The 17,654-nt window shown below is 36.4% G+C and overlaps 1 protein-coding gene across 1 annotated transcript; it reads left to right on the top strand.

The window, feature by feature from the left end:
- Positions 1 to 1,480: 1,480 nt before the first annotated feature.
- On the top strand, positions 1,481 to 16,539 carry Lins1 (lines homolog 1). Its single transcript, XM_076848851.2, has 6 exons — positions 1,481 to 1,916; positions 2,015 to 2,104; positions 9,870 to 10,011; positions 10,517 to 11,107; positions 12,278 to 12,449; positions 14,520 to 16,539. Exons 1-6 carry the CDS (start codon positions 1,503 to 1,505, stop codon positions 15,397 to 15,399), a joined length of 2,289 nt encoding a protein of 762 aa, XP_076704966.2. The 5' UTR covers positions 1,481 to 1,502; the 3' UTR covers positions 15,400 to 16,539.
- Positions 16,540 to 17,654: the final 1,115 nt, after the last annotated feature.

Raw genomic sequence — 17,654 nt, 5'->3', positions numbered from 1 at the left:
ACAATTATTACATATTTTACTAAACTCTTTAGTTCATGAGGGAATCAGGCAGATGTCACAGCCCATTTCAGGGAGAAATAAGAGAACCATGAGTTAATATGGAGTAAAGGAATATTAAAATGTTTACAGGTAGAAGCAAAACCTTTTCCACTGGGAAAGGGTTGCCCCTCCACCATAAAATTATTTGCTTGTCTTGTTAAGAGATGCAAAATAGCTCAAAGGCAATGAAAGGGTCAGAGCCCCCATAGGATCAATTCATTCCCAGAGGCACCAGTATTCCATTAGAAGGATATTCAGTAAATCTTTGCTTATGCCAAAGTCTTTATACTACATGCTTCCTCTGATATTGATCCATCAGTCAATGACCCATATTCTGTGCCTTAAAAGTCCTTTCTGACCTTAAATGTCCATTTCCTTCCTCTTCCTGGTCTTCATCATGTCCAGGAAGTCCTAGACAACTGGAATGTCTAAATTTACGTCTAGCTACAAATACAGTTTGCTCATGTTTGGATTACTTTCACTTCATATTTTGTCTTTTTCTTGAGACATTTGAAAATTTTTTTTAAATAGGTGATAATTAAGACTCTTGCCATTATCTTATGTTCTAAATTGGAACTTAATGAGCAATAGCTACGATATTGTTTGGCCATATAGCAATCTAACCTCACATTTTCATCTATAAATTGGAGGTTAAGTTTAATGAATTTTAGTTACCCCAATGAACTGGGGCGATTTTGCCCCTAAGGGACATTTGACAATGTCTGTAGACATTTTTGGTTGTCAGAATCTGGTGGGTGAGGCTGGGAGTGCTTTGGAATGTAGGGGTAGAAGTTGGGAATGTTGCCTAACATCCTACAGAGCCCAAGACAGCTCTTGACTACAGAGTAATCTAGCTATAAATGTAAACAGCACTGAGCCCTGGCAACCCATTGAGCAGGGTTAGAAGAAAGTTGATGTTTTTGTTGTGATAAAATCACCCTTAATTTTTTGCCCTTAAGTCTATATGGAAAGCATACATTTTACTGTTATAGTCTTTTTGGGGGGTGGGGGCATGCCAGGGATTGAACTTGGGGGCACTCAGCCACTGAGCCCACATCCCAGCCCTATTTTGTATTTTATTTAGAGACAGGGTCTCACTGAGTTTCTTATCATCTTGCTTTTGCTGAGGCTGGCTCTGAATTTGTGATCCCCCTGCCTCAGCCTCCGGAGCAGCTGGGATTACAGGTTTGTGCCACCATTCCTGGCTCATTATTATAATCTTAAAGTGATGTTCTTATTATGAATGTCCATATTAGAAATTCAGCAACCAATATTACCCTTACTTGAGACTTTGTGGTTAAGTGGAAACAACAGTTGTCTTTCTTTTGTAATATGAATATTACACTCAGTATTAAAATTACTTCTTCTATTTTAGGCTTTACTGAAGAAGCATTATAGAGCTTCATCACATTTCTAAGATATCAGTATTTACAAATTGGAGTTATCAGCCATCTTAAAGATTGATGTTGGATATCAAAATGAAAACCTTCTGTGAAGTTTTAGAACAGTTATACAAAAAAGTACTTTCTGGAGCCATACTTGAAGATGACAGCCATGATTATGTCTTTTACCTCAACCCAGCACTTTCAAACCAAGATTGCTCTGCAGCCAGTTCCTTAGAATGGCTGAACACCGATGCTGTGCCGGGCCAGCATCAGCTGCCCTCCATCAGGGTGTCTACCATTCCTGAAGCACCTGTTTGTGTGAAGAGACACTCTCAGATGAGCGATGCCCGAGAAATGGTGCTCCTTCAGTTAACTGTGATCAAAGTGATGGTAACCAGGATATTGTCTGTTGAAACTGAGATCCATGCAAAAGAGAAATACAGAGATGTAATTAAAATTCTTTTACAATCAAATGAAATTGATTCTAAATTGGTAAGCCAATTTTTATCGATTTTGAAGACCTAAGTATTTAAAATAAATGTTTTAAGAACATTCAGTAGTAGTGATTACATGTATTTGTTTGGTTATAGATCTGCATGTTCCATAATTCAGACAAATTGTTGTCTCACATGGCCGCAAAGTGCCTTGCGTTGCTTCTGTATTTCCAGTTGAGAGAAAAGGTAAGCTAAGTAATCAAAGTATGTTATTATTTCTCTTCTAATATTTTCAAAGTTGTTCTTTGACACTTGATTTTACACCTTCAGGTATTTGCATTAATCAAGTATTTGCTTACATAATAACGTGAAGTCCACAAAAATCTAAGAATCTAATAATACAGTGGTGGCTTACATCAAGAATTAAAGATTTAAATACATTATAAATTATAATAAATCAGATTCTTAACCTTAAAAAGTGGGTTTCACATCAGAGGCCATAACTTTCTTCACATTCTCAAGAAAGTAGGTTAGATCCCTCTCCATAAGAAAGGTTTAGGGAAGATCCAACATGGCGGCGGGCAGAGAGGCTGCACTTTCACTGTACTCCCAGTGATGGGGGCATAAAGTTGCAAGGATAACTCTTGGATCCTTCCAACGGAGATTCTCCTAGCAAAATTCCATTGAAGAGAGACCGCCCGGGAGCTACTAGGATTTTTTTAAAACGTCTATGTGACCCGGACGAGCGGGACCCTGCCGCTAGACGCGGAGTACCAGATTCACCTTCCACAGTCCGTGCACCGCGGGCACAGCTGCAGATCTGTCCACCCGCCAGCAGCAAAAGTGACTGGGTCCTGCTAGATGCCGAGACACAGCTTGGCAGGAAGAAGTCTTTAGCCAAGCCCCCACGACGCAGGAGCTGAGGCGAACCGGGTCGGACTAGTTTCACCCCTCCCCTCGGACACTACAGCAAGGAGCCTGGGGCCCGCCATAGCTGAGAGGTGACGTCATCGGAGTTCGGCTGGCGGAATTCCTTCCCAGCAGAATCCACTTTAGCAGGTGCGTGACTTCCCATACTGATACAGGCAGCCAGGAAACATCATTGACTTCTCAGGGGTCGTGTCCGTAGGGAAGCAGAGGGGATCCCAGACCCCAAGGCCCCCATATCACCAGCGGTGACCGCCAGGGTCTTAGCCGCCAGTTTACCACAGCACTGGGGCTTAAAAGGGACACACGGTGGGGCTGCAAGTGTAACTAGACCTCTGGAGAATCACTTATGGGGAACAGGACCTGGCTGGCAGGCTGACAGGAGGAAGGGGGTTAAGAGCTGGAGAAGTGAAATGGCTCGGGACTGACAAGTCTGAGAGACTCCCAGGAGACGCCCTACAGAGATAGCTCTCGGCAGGTACAGAGCAGACGCTCCGCTTGGAGGGCACAGCGCCACCTACTGGAAGAGAAGAAGGAGGAGCTCCAAGACTTTAATTTATTTTTTATTTTTTATTTTTATTTTTATTTTTATTTTTTTTGTGGTTGTTGTTGTGGTTGATGCTGCCGATATATTTTTTTTCTCTCTCCTTATTCTCTCTCTGATCCTTTCCCCCCTACTCTTTCTCTCTTTCTATCCCATTTCAAATTTTATTGTTCTTTTCATTCCCCTCTAATCTATCTCTCCCTCCATCCTTTTATCTTTTTAACAGCACCTTCATCCCCTTACCCCCCAACTCTCATCCCAAGCATTACATCTTCCATTGCGTGTAATTGTCCAAATGCAAATAGGTGAATATCTCGAGGCTGTCTATAAGACTCCCAAATACCTAGCTACTAACAACACCCTGATCCAATTGCCCGGTAGTATCCACCTTCAGTGGAGCAATCTCCTAAAGTAGCCAAGACATACTAACCATCGTACCACCAGAGCACCTAACCTAAACGTATAGACCTAAGAACAAACAGCAAAACATTATATGCATACAGGACCTAGAAGCCTTATATGAATTGAATGAATCTGCTTTAAAGCACAACAAAGCCCAACATTTCTAGGCATAATCTCCCAACACAAAAGAGAGAAAACAGAGATATACAAAGCCAAAACAAATGTATAGGAGAAAGCAGTTACAAAGCAGTCAAACAGAGCTGGATAGCGACGTGAACAATATGAAAAAACAAGGGAAAAAAGGGTTACAAACAATGCAGGACAATCTAAATGTACAAGAGGACATAGCAGAAACAGAAACTTGGACAGGGAAAGAAATCAAGACATACCTAATTCAGATGGAACGGAATATTAGAGAAGACATGAGACAGCAAATCCAAGCATTGAAAGTATATTTTGAAGAGGAACTAACCACACAAATTCAATCAGTAAAGAATGAGCTTTATCAGGAGATAGAGGTGTTAAAAAAAAAATCAAGTTTTAATCATAGAAATGCAAGAATCCGTAAATCAGATTAAAAGCGCTAATGAGAATATTACAAACAGACTAGATCAAGTAGAAGTCAGAACATCAGATAATGAAGACAAAGTTTATCAACTTGAAAAGAATATAGTTAACACAGAAAAGATGCTGAAATCTCACGAGCAATCTATCCAAGAGATATGGGATCTTATCAAAAAACCAAATTTGAGAGTCATTGGGATAGAAGAAGGCACAGAGAATCAGTCCAAAGGAATGGATGGCTTACTAAAGGAGATAATACTAGAAAACTTCCCAGAGATGAAAGATGGAATGGATTGCCAAATCCTGGAAGCTTACAGGACCCCAAACATCCAAAACCATAATAGACCAACCCCAAGACACATAATCATGAAGATAGCTAACATACAGGACAAGGAGAGAATACTAAAAGCTACGAGAGAAAAGAAGCAGATTACATTTAGGGGTAAACTAATTAGGTTAACGACTGATTTTTCATCACAGACTTTGAAAGCGAGAAGATCCTGGAACAACGTATTTCAAACACTGAAAAATAATGGATTCCAACCAAGAATACTGTATCCAGCAAAACTAAGCTTCAGATTTGACAATGAAATTAAAATATTTCACGATAAACAAAAGCTAAAAGAATTTGCAGCCAGAAAACCAGCACTGCAAAACATTTTGACCACAATATTACAAGAAGAGGAACTGAAAAATAGCGCCCAAAACTAACAGTGGGAGGTATCTCAGTAAAGGGGAAGAAAAATAACCAAAGAGGGAAAACTAACCAATCTAAAATAAATAAATAAATAAACATGACTGGAAGTACAAACCATATTTCAATTGTAACCTTAAATGTTAATGGCTTAAATTCACCAATCAAGAGACATAGGCTAGTAACCTGGATTAAAAAAACAAATCCAACAATATGCTGCCTTCAGGAGACTCATATGATAGAAAAAGACATTCACAGACTGAAGGTGAAAGGTTGGGAAAAATCATACCACTCACATGGCCATCGGAAACAAGCAGGAGTGGCCATTCTCATATCGAATAAAGTCAACTTCAAACCTAAGGTAATCAAAAGGGATAAAGAAGGACACTATATACTGTTAAAAGGAACCATCAACCAACAAGACATAACAATTATCAATTTATATGCACCAAACAATGGTGCTGCAACGTTCATAAAACAAACTCTCCTCAAGTTCAAGAGTCAAATAGACCACAACACAGTAATTATGGGGGACTTCAACACACCACTCTCGCCATTGGACAGATCCTCTAGACAAAAGCTGAACAAAGAAACTATAAAACTTAATAACGTAATCAATAACCTAGACTTAACAGACATATATAGAATATATCAACCATCATCAAGTGGATACACATTCTTCTCAGCAGCACATGGATCCTACTCAAAGATAGACCATATATTATGCCATAGGGCGACTCTCAGTAAATATAAAGGTGTGGAGATAATACCATGCACCATATCTGACCATAATGGAATGAAGCTGGAAATCAATGATAAAAGAAGGAAGGAAAAATCCTGCATCACCTGGAAAATGAACAATATGTTACTGAATGATCAATGGGTTACAGAAGATATAAAGGAGGAAATCAAAAAATTCCTAGAGATAAACGACAATACAGACACAACATACCGGAATCTATGGGACACAATGAAAGCAGTTTTAAGAGGGAAATTCATTTCCTGGAGTTCATTCCTCAAAAAAAGAAAAAACCAACAAATAAATGAACTCACACTACATCTTAAAACCTTAGAAAAGGAAGAGCAAAACAACAGCAAATATAGCAGAAGACAAGAAATAATTAAAATCAGAGCGGAAATCAACGAAATTGAAACAAAAAAAACCATTGAAAAAATTGATAAAACTAAAAGTTGGTTCTTTGAAAAAATAAATAAGATCGACAGACCCTTAGCCACGCTAACGAAGAGAAGAAGAGAGAGAACGCAAATTACTAACATACGGGATGAAAAAGGCAATATCACAACAGACACTACAGAAATACAGAAGATAATTAGAAAGTATTTTGAAACTCTATATTCCAATAAAATAGAAGATAGTGAAGATATCGATAAATTTCTTAAGTCATATGATCTGCCCAGATTGAGTCAGGAAGACACACACGATTTAAACAGACCAATAACAAAAGAAGAAATTGAAGAGGCCATCAAAAGACTACCAACTAAGAAAAGCCCAAGACCGGATGGGTATACAGCAGAATTTTACAAAACCTTCAAAGAAGAATTAATACCAATACTTTTCAAGCTATTTCAAGAAATAGAAAAAGAAGGAGCTCTTCCAAATTCATTCTACGAGGCCAACATAACCCTGATCCCAAAACCAGACAAAGACACTTCAAAGAAAGAAAACTATAGACCAATATCTCTAATGAACTTAGATGCAAAAATTCTCAATAAAATCCTGGCGAATCGAATGCAAAAGCATATCAAAAAAATTGTGCACCATGATCAAGTAGGATTCATCCCTGGGATGCAAGGCTGGTTCAATATACGGAAATCAATAAATGTTATTCACCACATCAATAGACTTAAAGATAAGAACCATATGATCATCTCGATAGATGCAGAAAAAGCATTTGACAAAGTACAGCATCCCTTTATGTTCAAAACACTAGAAAAACTAGGGATAACAGGAACTTACCTCAACATTGTAAAAGCTATCTATGCTAAGCCTCAGGCTAACATCATTCTAAATGGAGAAAAACTGAAGGCATTCCCTCTAAAATCTGGAACTAGACAGGGATGCCCTCTTTCACCACTTCTATTCAACTTAGTTCTTGAAATACTAGCCAGAGCAATTAGACAGACAAAAGAAATTAAAGGCATAAAAATAGGAAAAGAAGAACTTAAATTATCGCTATTTGCGGATGACATGATAATATACTTAACAGACCCAAAAGGGTCTACAAAGAAACTGCTAGAGTTAATAAATGAATTCAGCAAAGTGGCAGGATATAAAATCAATACGCATAAATCAAAGGCATTCCTGTATATCAGCAACAAAACTTCTGAAATGGAAATGAGGAAAACCACCCCATTCACAATATCCTCAAAGAAAATAAGATACTTGGGAATAAACCTAACAAAAGAGGTGAAAGATTTATACAATGAAAACTACAGAACCCTAAAGAGAGAGATAGAAGAAGATCTTAGAAGATGGAAAAATGTACCCTGTTCATGGATAGGCAGAACTAACATTATCAAAATGGCGATATTACCCAAACTTCTCTACAGGTTTAATGCGATGCCAATCAAAATCCCAATGGCATTTCTTGTAGAAATAGATAAAGCAATCATGAAATTCATATGGAATAACAAAAGACCCAGAATAGCAAAAACAATACTAAGCAGGAAGTGCGAATCTGGAGGTATAGCGATACCAGAGTTCAAACTGTACTACAAAGCAATAGTAACAAAAACAGCGTGGTACTGGTACCAAAACAGGCAGGTGGATCAATGGTACAGAATAGAGGACACAGAAACCAATCCACAAAATTACAAATTTCTTATATTTGATAAAGGGGCTAAAAACATGCAATGGAGGAAGGATAGCATCTTCAACAAATGGTGCTGGGAAAATTGGAAATCCATATGCAACAAAATGAAACTGAATCCCTTTCTCTCGCCATGCACAAAAGTTAACTCAAAATGGATCAAGGAGCTTGATATCAAAGCAGAGACCCTGCACCTGATAGAAGAAAAAGTTGGCTCCGATCTACATATTGTGGGGTCAGGATCCAAATTCCTTAATAGGACGCCCATAGCCCAAGAGTTAATAACAAGAATAAACAAATGGGACTTACTTAAACTAAAAAGTTTTTTCTCAGCAAGAGAAACAATAAAAGAAGTAAATAGGGAGCCTACATCCTGGGAACAAATCTTTACTCCTCACACTTCAGATAGAGCCCTAATTTCCAGAATATACAAAGAACTCAAAAAATTAAACAATAAGACAACAAATAACCCAATCAACAAATGGGCCAAGGACCTGAACAGACACTTCTCAGAAGAAGACATACAGTCAATTAATAAGTACATGAAAAAATGCTCACCTTCTCTAGCAGTCAGAGAAATGCAAATCAAAACCACCCTAAGATACCATCTCACTCCAGTAAGATTGGCAGCCATTAGGAAGTCAAACAACAATAAGTGCTGGCGAGGATGTGGGGAAAAGGGTACACTTGTACATTGCTGGTGGGACTGCAAAAGGGTGCAGCCAATATGGAAAGCAGTATGGAGATTCCTGGGAAAGCTGGGAATGGAACCACCATTTGACCCAGCTATCGCCCTCCTCGGACTATTCCCTGAGGACCTTAAAAGAGCATGCTATAGGGATACTGCCACATCCATGTTCATAGCAGCACAATTCACAATAGCCAGACTGTGGAACCAACCCAGATGCCCTTCAATAGATGAATGGATTAAAAAAATGTGGCATCTATACACAATGGAGTATTATGCAGCAATAAAAAATGACAAAATCATTGAATTTTCAGGGAAGTGGATGGCATTAGAGCAGATTATACTAAGTGAAGCTAGTCAATCCTTAAAAAACAAATGCCAAATGTCTTCTTTGATTTAAGGAGAGCAACTAAGAACTGAACAGAGGAAAAGAGCATGAGGAAAATATTAACATTAAACTGAGACGAGTGATAGGAGGGAAAGGGAGAGAGAAGGGAAAGTGCATGGAAACGGAAGGACACCCTCATTTCTATACGAAATCACATATACAAGGTTGTGAGGGGAAAGGGGGGGAAGGGAGAGAATGGAACAACAACAGATGAGATAGAGAGGGAAGATGAGAGGGGAGGGGAGGGGGGATAGTAGGGGATAGGAAAGTCAGCAGAATACAACAGTCACTAATATGGCATTATGTAAGCATTGTGAATGTGTAACTGATATGATTCTGCAATCTGTATTTGGGGTAAAAATGGAAATGCATAACTCATTTAAATCAAATGTATGGAAGATGAAAAAAAAAAAAAAAATAAAAGAAAAAAAAAAAAAAAAAAAAGAAAGGTTTAGGCACCTCTGTTTGAGACTAAGCCTGTTTTCAGAGGCTAATATAAATTAATTTTGAGAATGGTCCTCAGCATAATGGAAAAAATATATCGATACATTTAGAATCTGTGAATTAGTTAATAAGCCATTCTAAGCATCTACTGACTTCTTTCAGCTGTAAATGATTTGTTTCCTTCTTAAAATAACATTTTTTTCTGATTATAAAAAGATGTTATTGGTAGTAGGAAATTTGAAAAATGTGACAAAGTATAAAGAACAATATAAAAGCTACACATCGTTCTACCACCTAGAGATAAGACTGCTAATATTGGCATGTTTCCTTTATTTCTCTGATATATTGATTTTCTTCACTTAAAAAATATTAGGATGTTTTACTTCCTTCTTGTTTAACCAAATGTTATCATGTTTTTTTTAGGCAAACAAGTAAACAATGTTGTATATAGTTGTGTTGTGAATAATAGGTAATTTATGATTTTAAAGAAAGTACTAAATCATAAGATTTTTTAATTTCTTCCTTATAGATAACGTTAAGTAATTCATGGATTGCTTTTTGCCAAAAAAATCTTTCTGGATATTCTGAGAGTGATGAAGCGATACATTGTCTCTGGACTCTTACAGCGGTAATGAAAGAAATCTTTAAAGATACGTGTTCAGAAAAAGCAGGTACACATTACATTGTCCCATAAATAGTCATCATCTAACTTCCAGGAACATTATATTTATAATCAAGGAAAAAAGACTTACTTATGATCTGTCTTGAAGTATAATAAACAAACAAAAAAAATCTCTTCATATTTTGTGTATATGCCTGTGTGTGTGTGCACATGCCATAGGGTTCAAATCTAGGGCCTCCTACACATTAGGCAAATACTCTACCACTGAGCTACATTCCCAGCACAAGGATAACTTTTTTAAAAAGAAAAAAAGTTACAAGGAAAAAAATAAAGCTTTTACTTATTATCTGCTGCTATTGGTGTTTGTAAAGTGAATGTTAACCATGGTTAATAACTGTTAATCTCTGTATTCTCATTTGTTCATACTCTAGGTAAATATTCCAAACCTATCTTTTCTCTTATGAAGTGATATTTATAAAAATTGAATTATAAAATTGCATTTTAAAAAGCTTTGTTTTCCCTATTGTGTATAATTACTGTTTTTATAATTGCAGAAATTTTAAAGCAGTTCCTGACTCCTTTTGATACTACTCTTGAAGTGTTCTATGATTCCTTATTCGCTCAGCATTTTGAAAACTGTCAGAAACCTTCTAGAATAATAAACAGCTTGGTATGTTTCCTGGAATTGCTCGAACTTCTCATAACCTCCAGAATCTACCTGAAGTTACATTGCAAGAGCCAAAGGATTTTATTTTTGAAACCTTCTTGTGTGCTAGATGTTCTTACCTGGCCTATTCAGGCTTTTGTCAAAAGAAAGTTGATCATTTTCATCAAAAAGTGCCTTCTCTATAAAGTGGGCGAAGACCTCTGTCGTGGCTCTGTTCCTGCCATGATATCGCCAGATCATCACTTAGACACGGATATGTTGGCTTTAGCTAATGCTGTTTTGCAAGCTGTGCATCTCGGGTTGTTAAAGACATTGTCTGTTCATAGAAAACCTTCCTGCTTTGGAGGTGATGAAGTTCAGCCTGGATGTGCATATCTCTGTGGTCCAGATCATGTGATCCTTAGAGCAGCAAGTTTAATTACAATGAAATCCTTAGAAATCAAATTTCAAAGTGATATCTCAACAAATGAAATGAAAGGTAATTCTCCAAACCCATTTTTTGTGCAAACTAATGTATAATTATTTACTTCAGTAAAATAATTATTAATTATCAAATCTCAGGACTAGTATGAATTCCAATAATTTAAGATTTTTCCCCCAAAAGAAATAACCTTAAGGAACACGCCAGCTTTTTGTGGGCTAACTGAATGTGTATAGCATAATAAATGACTTCAGCCAAAAAAAATTACTCTCAAGTCATCTCATAATAAATGATATAAGTCAACTCATATTCAAATATTTGTATTTATTTATATTATCATTCATGAATGTAGTATTATCTACTTATGTGGATTGCTGATAATTAGAAATCAAATTAAAACTAAAGTATGAGAAGTTATATTGATGAAGAAATTGTCGCATATAATTTCCAAGATGATAAATCAAGTGTTCAAAGAAAGCCTTGTAAAGTATGATTTTCAGTGTAGGTGTTGGAGAATACATGTCCTCTATTTCATTTCAGAAAAGTGAATAGTAAATGTCTACCAAACAGCCTACTGTGAAAAGCATAAATTGTAAGCAGTGACTTTCCTGGACTGCTTTGGATATCATTGAGCTTTTAATAACTACTTATTAGTTATAATTTTTGTAGTTACAATTTGGAACACTAGGTGGCATCTATTGTATCATTCATAGTTTAAAAATTCCATAAGCCTTTTTGATATTTTTTGCTTAATATTAAGCAGAACTTTCTTTACATGCTTCAATAAACAAACAAAAAAATATTTTCTGTTATTTTGAAGGAAAAACTTGCTTGGTTGTATTGTCTCTAGTAAAAAGCAGCTTTGGTATCCAGTGAAAAGACCTTTTTTCATCATTTATGTATATGCTTTTATCAAGAGATCACCATGTGATTTTTTTCTCAGATGTATTGTAATTACTTATTTGTCACTTGTGCCAAATAGACATATAGCCATTTTTAAATGCATGCTAACATTTTAAATGCATCTTTCTAAATCACTTTTTTTTATCTGAGCCTCAGTTTCCTCATTTATAAAATAGAAATACTCCCTAATTTATATAACTTTTAGAAGGTGTGAATTATGATCTAGCACTTTAAGGTACTTTATTAGAAATTTGTATATAGGCAAGGTATTATTAATGTATTCATAAACTATTGCCTAAACTTTGAAACTTGCATTTTTTTAAGTTGATTTACACAGGTTCATGTCTGAGTTAATGACCTTCTTAAAGCCTCACCTTCAGCCCTCACTGCAACTACATAATCCATGTGAATGGCTGTCCAGGGTATTCATAGAACAAGACGATGACATGCTGGAGGCTGCCAAGGCATCAATGGGCATCTACCTAAAGTTGACCAGGTTAGTGAGTTTAAAGTAATTATTGAACTATCCGCAAGCCAAAAGGCAGGAAACATTTCAGAAAATGTGCTGAGTGTATTATTTACCTTCCATCAATTGGGTGGTGGATCTTGTGGTTTCCTCCTAAATTCCAATTCCTTTCTTTAATCTTGCCTTACACGCAAACAAGATTACATTTGTATTATTATGATAACTTGGCAGACTGGGCAGGGGATGTAGAACTAGGCTGGAATCCGAAAACCTGGGTTCCTATATAGTCTGCATGTCTGCTTTACCTGTGTAGTTAGGGGTAAGCTAATTCACTTCTGTGAATCACATTTGATGGGTATGATCATTATTCACCTCTGAGACTTACATTTCTGTATAAAACTTCTGTAAGATATTTTTTTCCTTTATAAAAATAAGTACTGACTTATAAATAATCAAAGGAACAGTTCTATATTTTCACTGTAATCTACAGCCACATTTTAACTTATACCTTCTTCAGGCAAGTATGTAAAATTAATTTTGAAGTTTTGTTACTGGTGACATTTCATACTGACTCTGTTTCTACTTTATTAAAACAGCTGCACTTAACAGCAATATCTTCTTATGGCAAATATCTATAATTGCTTATGAAATTAATAACTGATGACCTTTTCCACCATTTGTGCTCTGCTTTATTAAAACCCTAAAGTATTTGCTTTATTTCCATTTCTTTCTTGGCCTGGGAGAAAGGGATTTCTCACTAATGATCGGCGGTGCAGCATTGTGCTGCCAGTACTTGCTGTGTTATGACACTGCTGGCAGTGGCTGCTTTCAGACCAAGTGTTTGAGGCCAATTTTCAAAAGGTTCTAATCAAGAACACAAAATTCCTGCATGTGATTTGAATTAGGCTCAAAAATGGTAAAATAAAAATTCATACTGAAAATGCACAGGCCTATAAGAGCATATCTTAATTGTATTCAAAGTTGACTTCTTAAGAAAGAGGAAGCCTCTGAATTAAATTTGCTTTATATGTGAATTTCTCTGTTCATTTCAGTTCAGTGTCCAGAATGGCATATACTTATGGCATACATACTTTCAAAAAATATGTATTTATATTAAAGATTTTTTTGGTGGTGAATGATGGAAATCAACTCAAACTGATGTAAACAAACAAAGGATTTATTGGCTCACTATAAGGAGTTCTTAAGGGATTTAGTTGGCATCAAGGATTTAAATTGTCATCAGTTACTTTTCCTTTTTGGTATCTCACAATTCTGAATTAATTTTAGGCATATGCCATTTGCCATTTGTAAAAGAGAAATATCTTCCCATATAATCCAGCTGCACTTTTGAAGTTGCTAAAAAGTACAGAGGCACTGTGTAATAAAAGTGTGAGCTCTTTGTGAAACAGTGGCATTTGACTTCATGAATTGGTTTTCCTCAATATAAATTGTGTCTCAATGATATAATAGTTAAAAACAAAACAAAACCAAAAAAAAAAAAAAAAACCTCCATTAAAGGGTTTTCTAAATGAAGTCTTTCTTTTTGAATATTCTCCAAAGCAAGAATATTTTATGAGCTACTAGCAGCTCATCAGGCTTACCTCAGTCTTAGAATTATCACCTTTCATATCTCAAGTAAAAATCCCAGCAGAGATCTGAATAGCTCACTTAAGTCCCATATTCAGAACCAATCGTTGTGGCCAGCAAGGAACATGAGTGCACTGATGGGTCAGTCTGGGTTTCTTGCCCACCTCTGCTGAGGAGAGTGGGGAACTGGTTTAGGTTCCAGCTCTACCTTACCACATAGAATTGGTTGCCCAAAAGAATGAAGGGTTCTGATGTCAGGATAAAGGATGGCAGGACTTCTGTTAGGCAGACAAAAAGTGGAAATGCCTAAGACAGTGGACTTTGTTTTATTAAGTCAAATTCTCTTAGAGTTTGTGGGGAAAAGGATTGGTTTTGAACTTTTTTCTTTTAAAGTTATGGGTAGATTAAAAAGTAAGGTGACAGGTGAATATGAGGCATGTGAATTAAATCTGTCAAAACTGTTATGTTTATAAAAAGTCATTAATCCGAGTTCACCATTATCTTCATTTTCAGAGAATGTGAGGCTACCAAAAGGTTGACCCAAGAAAAGGAAATGTGGATTCGTCACACCCATGAAAATGGTTATAATCCTCACTGTATTTTCTTATTCTTCCTAAAAAATATAGGATTTGATTCTACAGTTCTTCTTGACTTTTTGATTTCATCAGAAACCTGTTTTCTTGAATATTTTGTTAGGTATTTAAAATTACTGCAAAAAGACTGGGATAGTTTTTTCACTATCTGTAAGTTCTTTGATGCATCTGAATCTCAATATGGCATAAATATTTGTGGTTGTGTCTCCTCACTAGTCCAAGACAGAAGCACCAACCCCATACTGCCTCATCATTTGACTGCTCCTGATAGTCACAAAAAGGGACACGCTTGGGTCCCCAGGGCTTCTGGTGATTCTTCTGAACCACTGAACCAGGTTGTGATATCCAAGGAAACCCATACCATGGGGGATCATAGTCTGTCTTCCCCCCAGGCGTCTCACAGTCTGGTAGATTATGAAGACTCTGATGATTCTGAAGCAGAATCCACAGACCAGTGTTTAGTAAAAAGTGAACAAACATCTTTACACCAAGAAGCAATTAAGAAAATTCAGGACCCAGCTGGGTTAAGCAGAGATAAAAAGGAATTTAACCATGAGCCTCAGTCATGGCCTCTGATTGCAAAGGAATCTACTACTTCCTTCATTGACTGGGAAGCAGCCCCAAATAACACTGTCTCCGAAGCAAGAATATTTTATAGAATAATAAAATGCTTCAAAGAGCTACAAGATGCCATTTGCCGTTTGCAAAAGAGAAATCTCTTCCCATATAATCCAGCTGCACTTTTGAAGTTGCTAAAAGGTACAGAGGCACTCTGTAGTAAAAGTGTGAGCCCTTTGTGAAACAGTAGCATTTGACTTCATGAATTGGTTTTCCTCAATATAAATTGTGTCTCTATGATATAAGAGTTAAAAACAAAACAAAACAGAGAAAACTCCACCAAAGGGTTTTCTAAATGAAGTCTTTCTTTTTGCCTATTGGAAGCAGCCTAGTGCCTGAAAAGATGCATCAAATGCCATATCACTTGATATAATTGTATGCCTCTTGAAATTGATGGTGATTCAAACACATACAATTTGGGACAGTTAATTGTATTAGTTTCCTAGGGCTGCCATAACAAATTTCTACCTACTTAACAACTTAAAACTGCTAAAATGTATTCTCTCAAGTTCTGAGGGCAGTAAGTCCAAAGTAAGGTGTCATCATGGTGGTGCTTTCCCTCAAAGCTCTGGAGAAGAAACCTTCCCTGCTTCTGGTATTGCCAGCTGTCTTTGAGGTCCGTTGCTTTGTACCTGCGTTACTCTAGTCTCTTGCTTGTGGCATGGCATGTGTGTCCATGTCCATTTTCCCTCTTATAAGGGCAACAGTCATTGGATTAGGCCTCATTCTAATCCAGCATGACCTTGTCTTAACTTGATTACATCTGCAAAGAACTTTTTCTAAATAAGATCATGCTTACAGGTTCCAGATGGACATGGATTTGGGGAATGAAGGTCTATTGTATGAACATGATCCACTGTATGAATGTGATTGTTTTTTTAAAATTTCTAGTTGAAATATAATATTTGTAGATATTTATGTGGCACAGTATTATAATTGAATACGTTTATAATGTATATTGAGCAAGTCAAGGTAATTACTATCTCCAACTCCTCAAAATTATCAATTCTGTGTTGTGAACCTTCAAATTCTTCTTTTCTACTCATTTTGAAATGTTTGTTGTTGTAGACTATAGTTACCCTCCTGTGCTGTAGAACATTAGAACCAATTTCCCCATCTAATGATTCTGTGATACTCATTATTCAACCTCTGTCCCTCCTTTCCTCCTACTTTCCTAGTTTCTAGTGACCTACGTTCTACTCTCTACTTCTGTGTGATCAATTTCTTTAACTTCCACAAGAGTGAGAAAATGCAGCATTTGTCTTTGTCCTGGCTCATTACACTTAATATAAAGTCCTCCAGTTCCATCCATGGTGCTGAAAAATGACAGGATTCCATTATTTTTAATGAGAAAATATTTCATTATGTGTATACTGTGTATATATAATATACCTCTAATGCATTCTTTCATTAATGGATGTCTAAATTGACTACATATCTTTGCTATTGTATACCATATTGCAATAAACATGTGCATGCAAGTATCTCTTTGATATACTGATTTCATTTCCTTTGGCTATATACCCAATGATAGGATTATATGGTAGTTCTATTTTCAATTTTTTAAGGAACCTCAATACTGTTTATGTTCCATAATGGCTGTACTAATTTACATTCCTGCCAATAGTATATAAGAATTTTCTGTACATCCTCTCCAATATTTCTTTTTCTGTGTAAGAGTTTTCTGCACATCCTCTCCAATGTTTGTTTTTCTGGTTTTGTTTTTTGTCTCTTTTGACAATAATCATTTTAACTTGGGTGACATGTTATCTCATGTGGTTTTGATCTGCATTTCTCTGGTGTTTAGAGGTTGAACATTTTTTCATATACTGCTGGCCATTTGCATGTCTTCTTTTTTCTAATAATACTGGGGATTGAACCCAGGGATGTTTGACCATTGAGCTACATCCCCAGTTCTTTTACTTTTTATTTTGAGACGGGATCTCACTAAGTTATTGAGTTTTTTCCTAAATTGCTGAAGCTAGCCTCAAACTTGAGTCCTCTTGCCCTTGCCCTCCCTGACCCACCCTCGTATCTAGGATTTTGTGTGTCTTTCTTTGAGAAAGATCTCTTCAGGTATTTTGACTATTTTTCTTAATTGAATTATTTATTTTTGTTGTTTGTTTGTTTGCTGTTGTTTGTGTTCTCTATGTATTCTGGATATTAGTCGCCTGTCAGATGTATAGTTATTTCCCTTGTTTCACTTTTGTATGTGCTTTTGAGGTCTTATCCCAAATATCTTAAAGCATTTACCCTATTTTTTTTTTTTGGTAGTTTATAGTTTCCAGTCTTACATTTAGACCTTTGCTCTATCTTGAATTGATCTTTGCATGTGGTAAGAGGTAGGGGTTTCATTCTTCTAAATTCTTCTAAATATGTATGTTCGGTTTTTCTAGTTATCATTTATTAAAAAGACTATCCTTTCTTCAGTAACTGT

Source organism: Callospermophilus lateralis, chromosome 3 (assembly GCF_048772815.1).
Source record: "Callospermophilus lateralis isolate mCalLat2 chromosome 3, mCalLat2.hap1, whole genome shotgun sequence".
In the NCBI taxonomy this organism is placed as follows: domain Eukaryota; kingdom Metazoa; phylum Chordata; class Mammalia; order Rodentia; family Sciuridae; genus Callospermophilus; species Callospermophilus lateralis.
This window is presented reverse-complemented; position numbering and strand designations above follow the sequence as displayed.

Bases quoted from the DNA above. Each gene is read 5' to 3' on its own strand.
- Lins1 (XM_076848851.2), top strand. From the start codon at position 1,503: ATGTTGGATATCAAAATGAAAACCTTCTGTGAAGTTTTAGAACAGTTA. The intron at 1,917-2,014 runs GTAAGCCAATTT...GTTTGGTTATAG, and splicing joins ATGAAATTGATTCTAAATTG to ATCTGCATGTTCCATAATTC. The intron at 11,108-12,277 runs GTAATTCTCCAA...CATTTTTTTAAG, and splicing joins CTCAACAAATGAAATGAAAG to TTGATTTACACAGGTTCATG.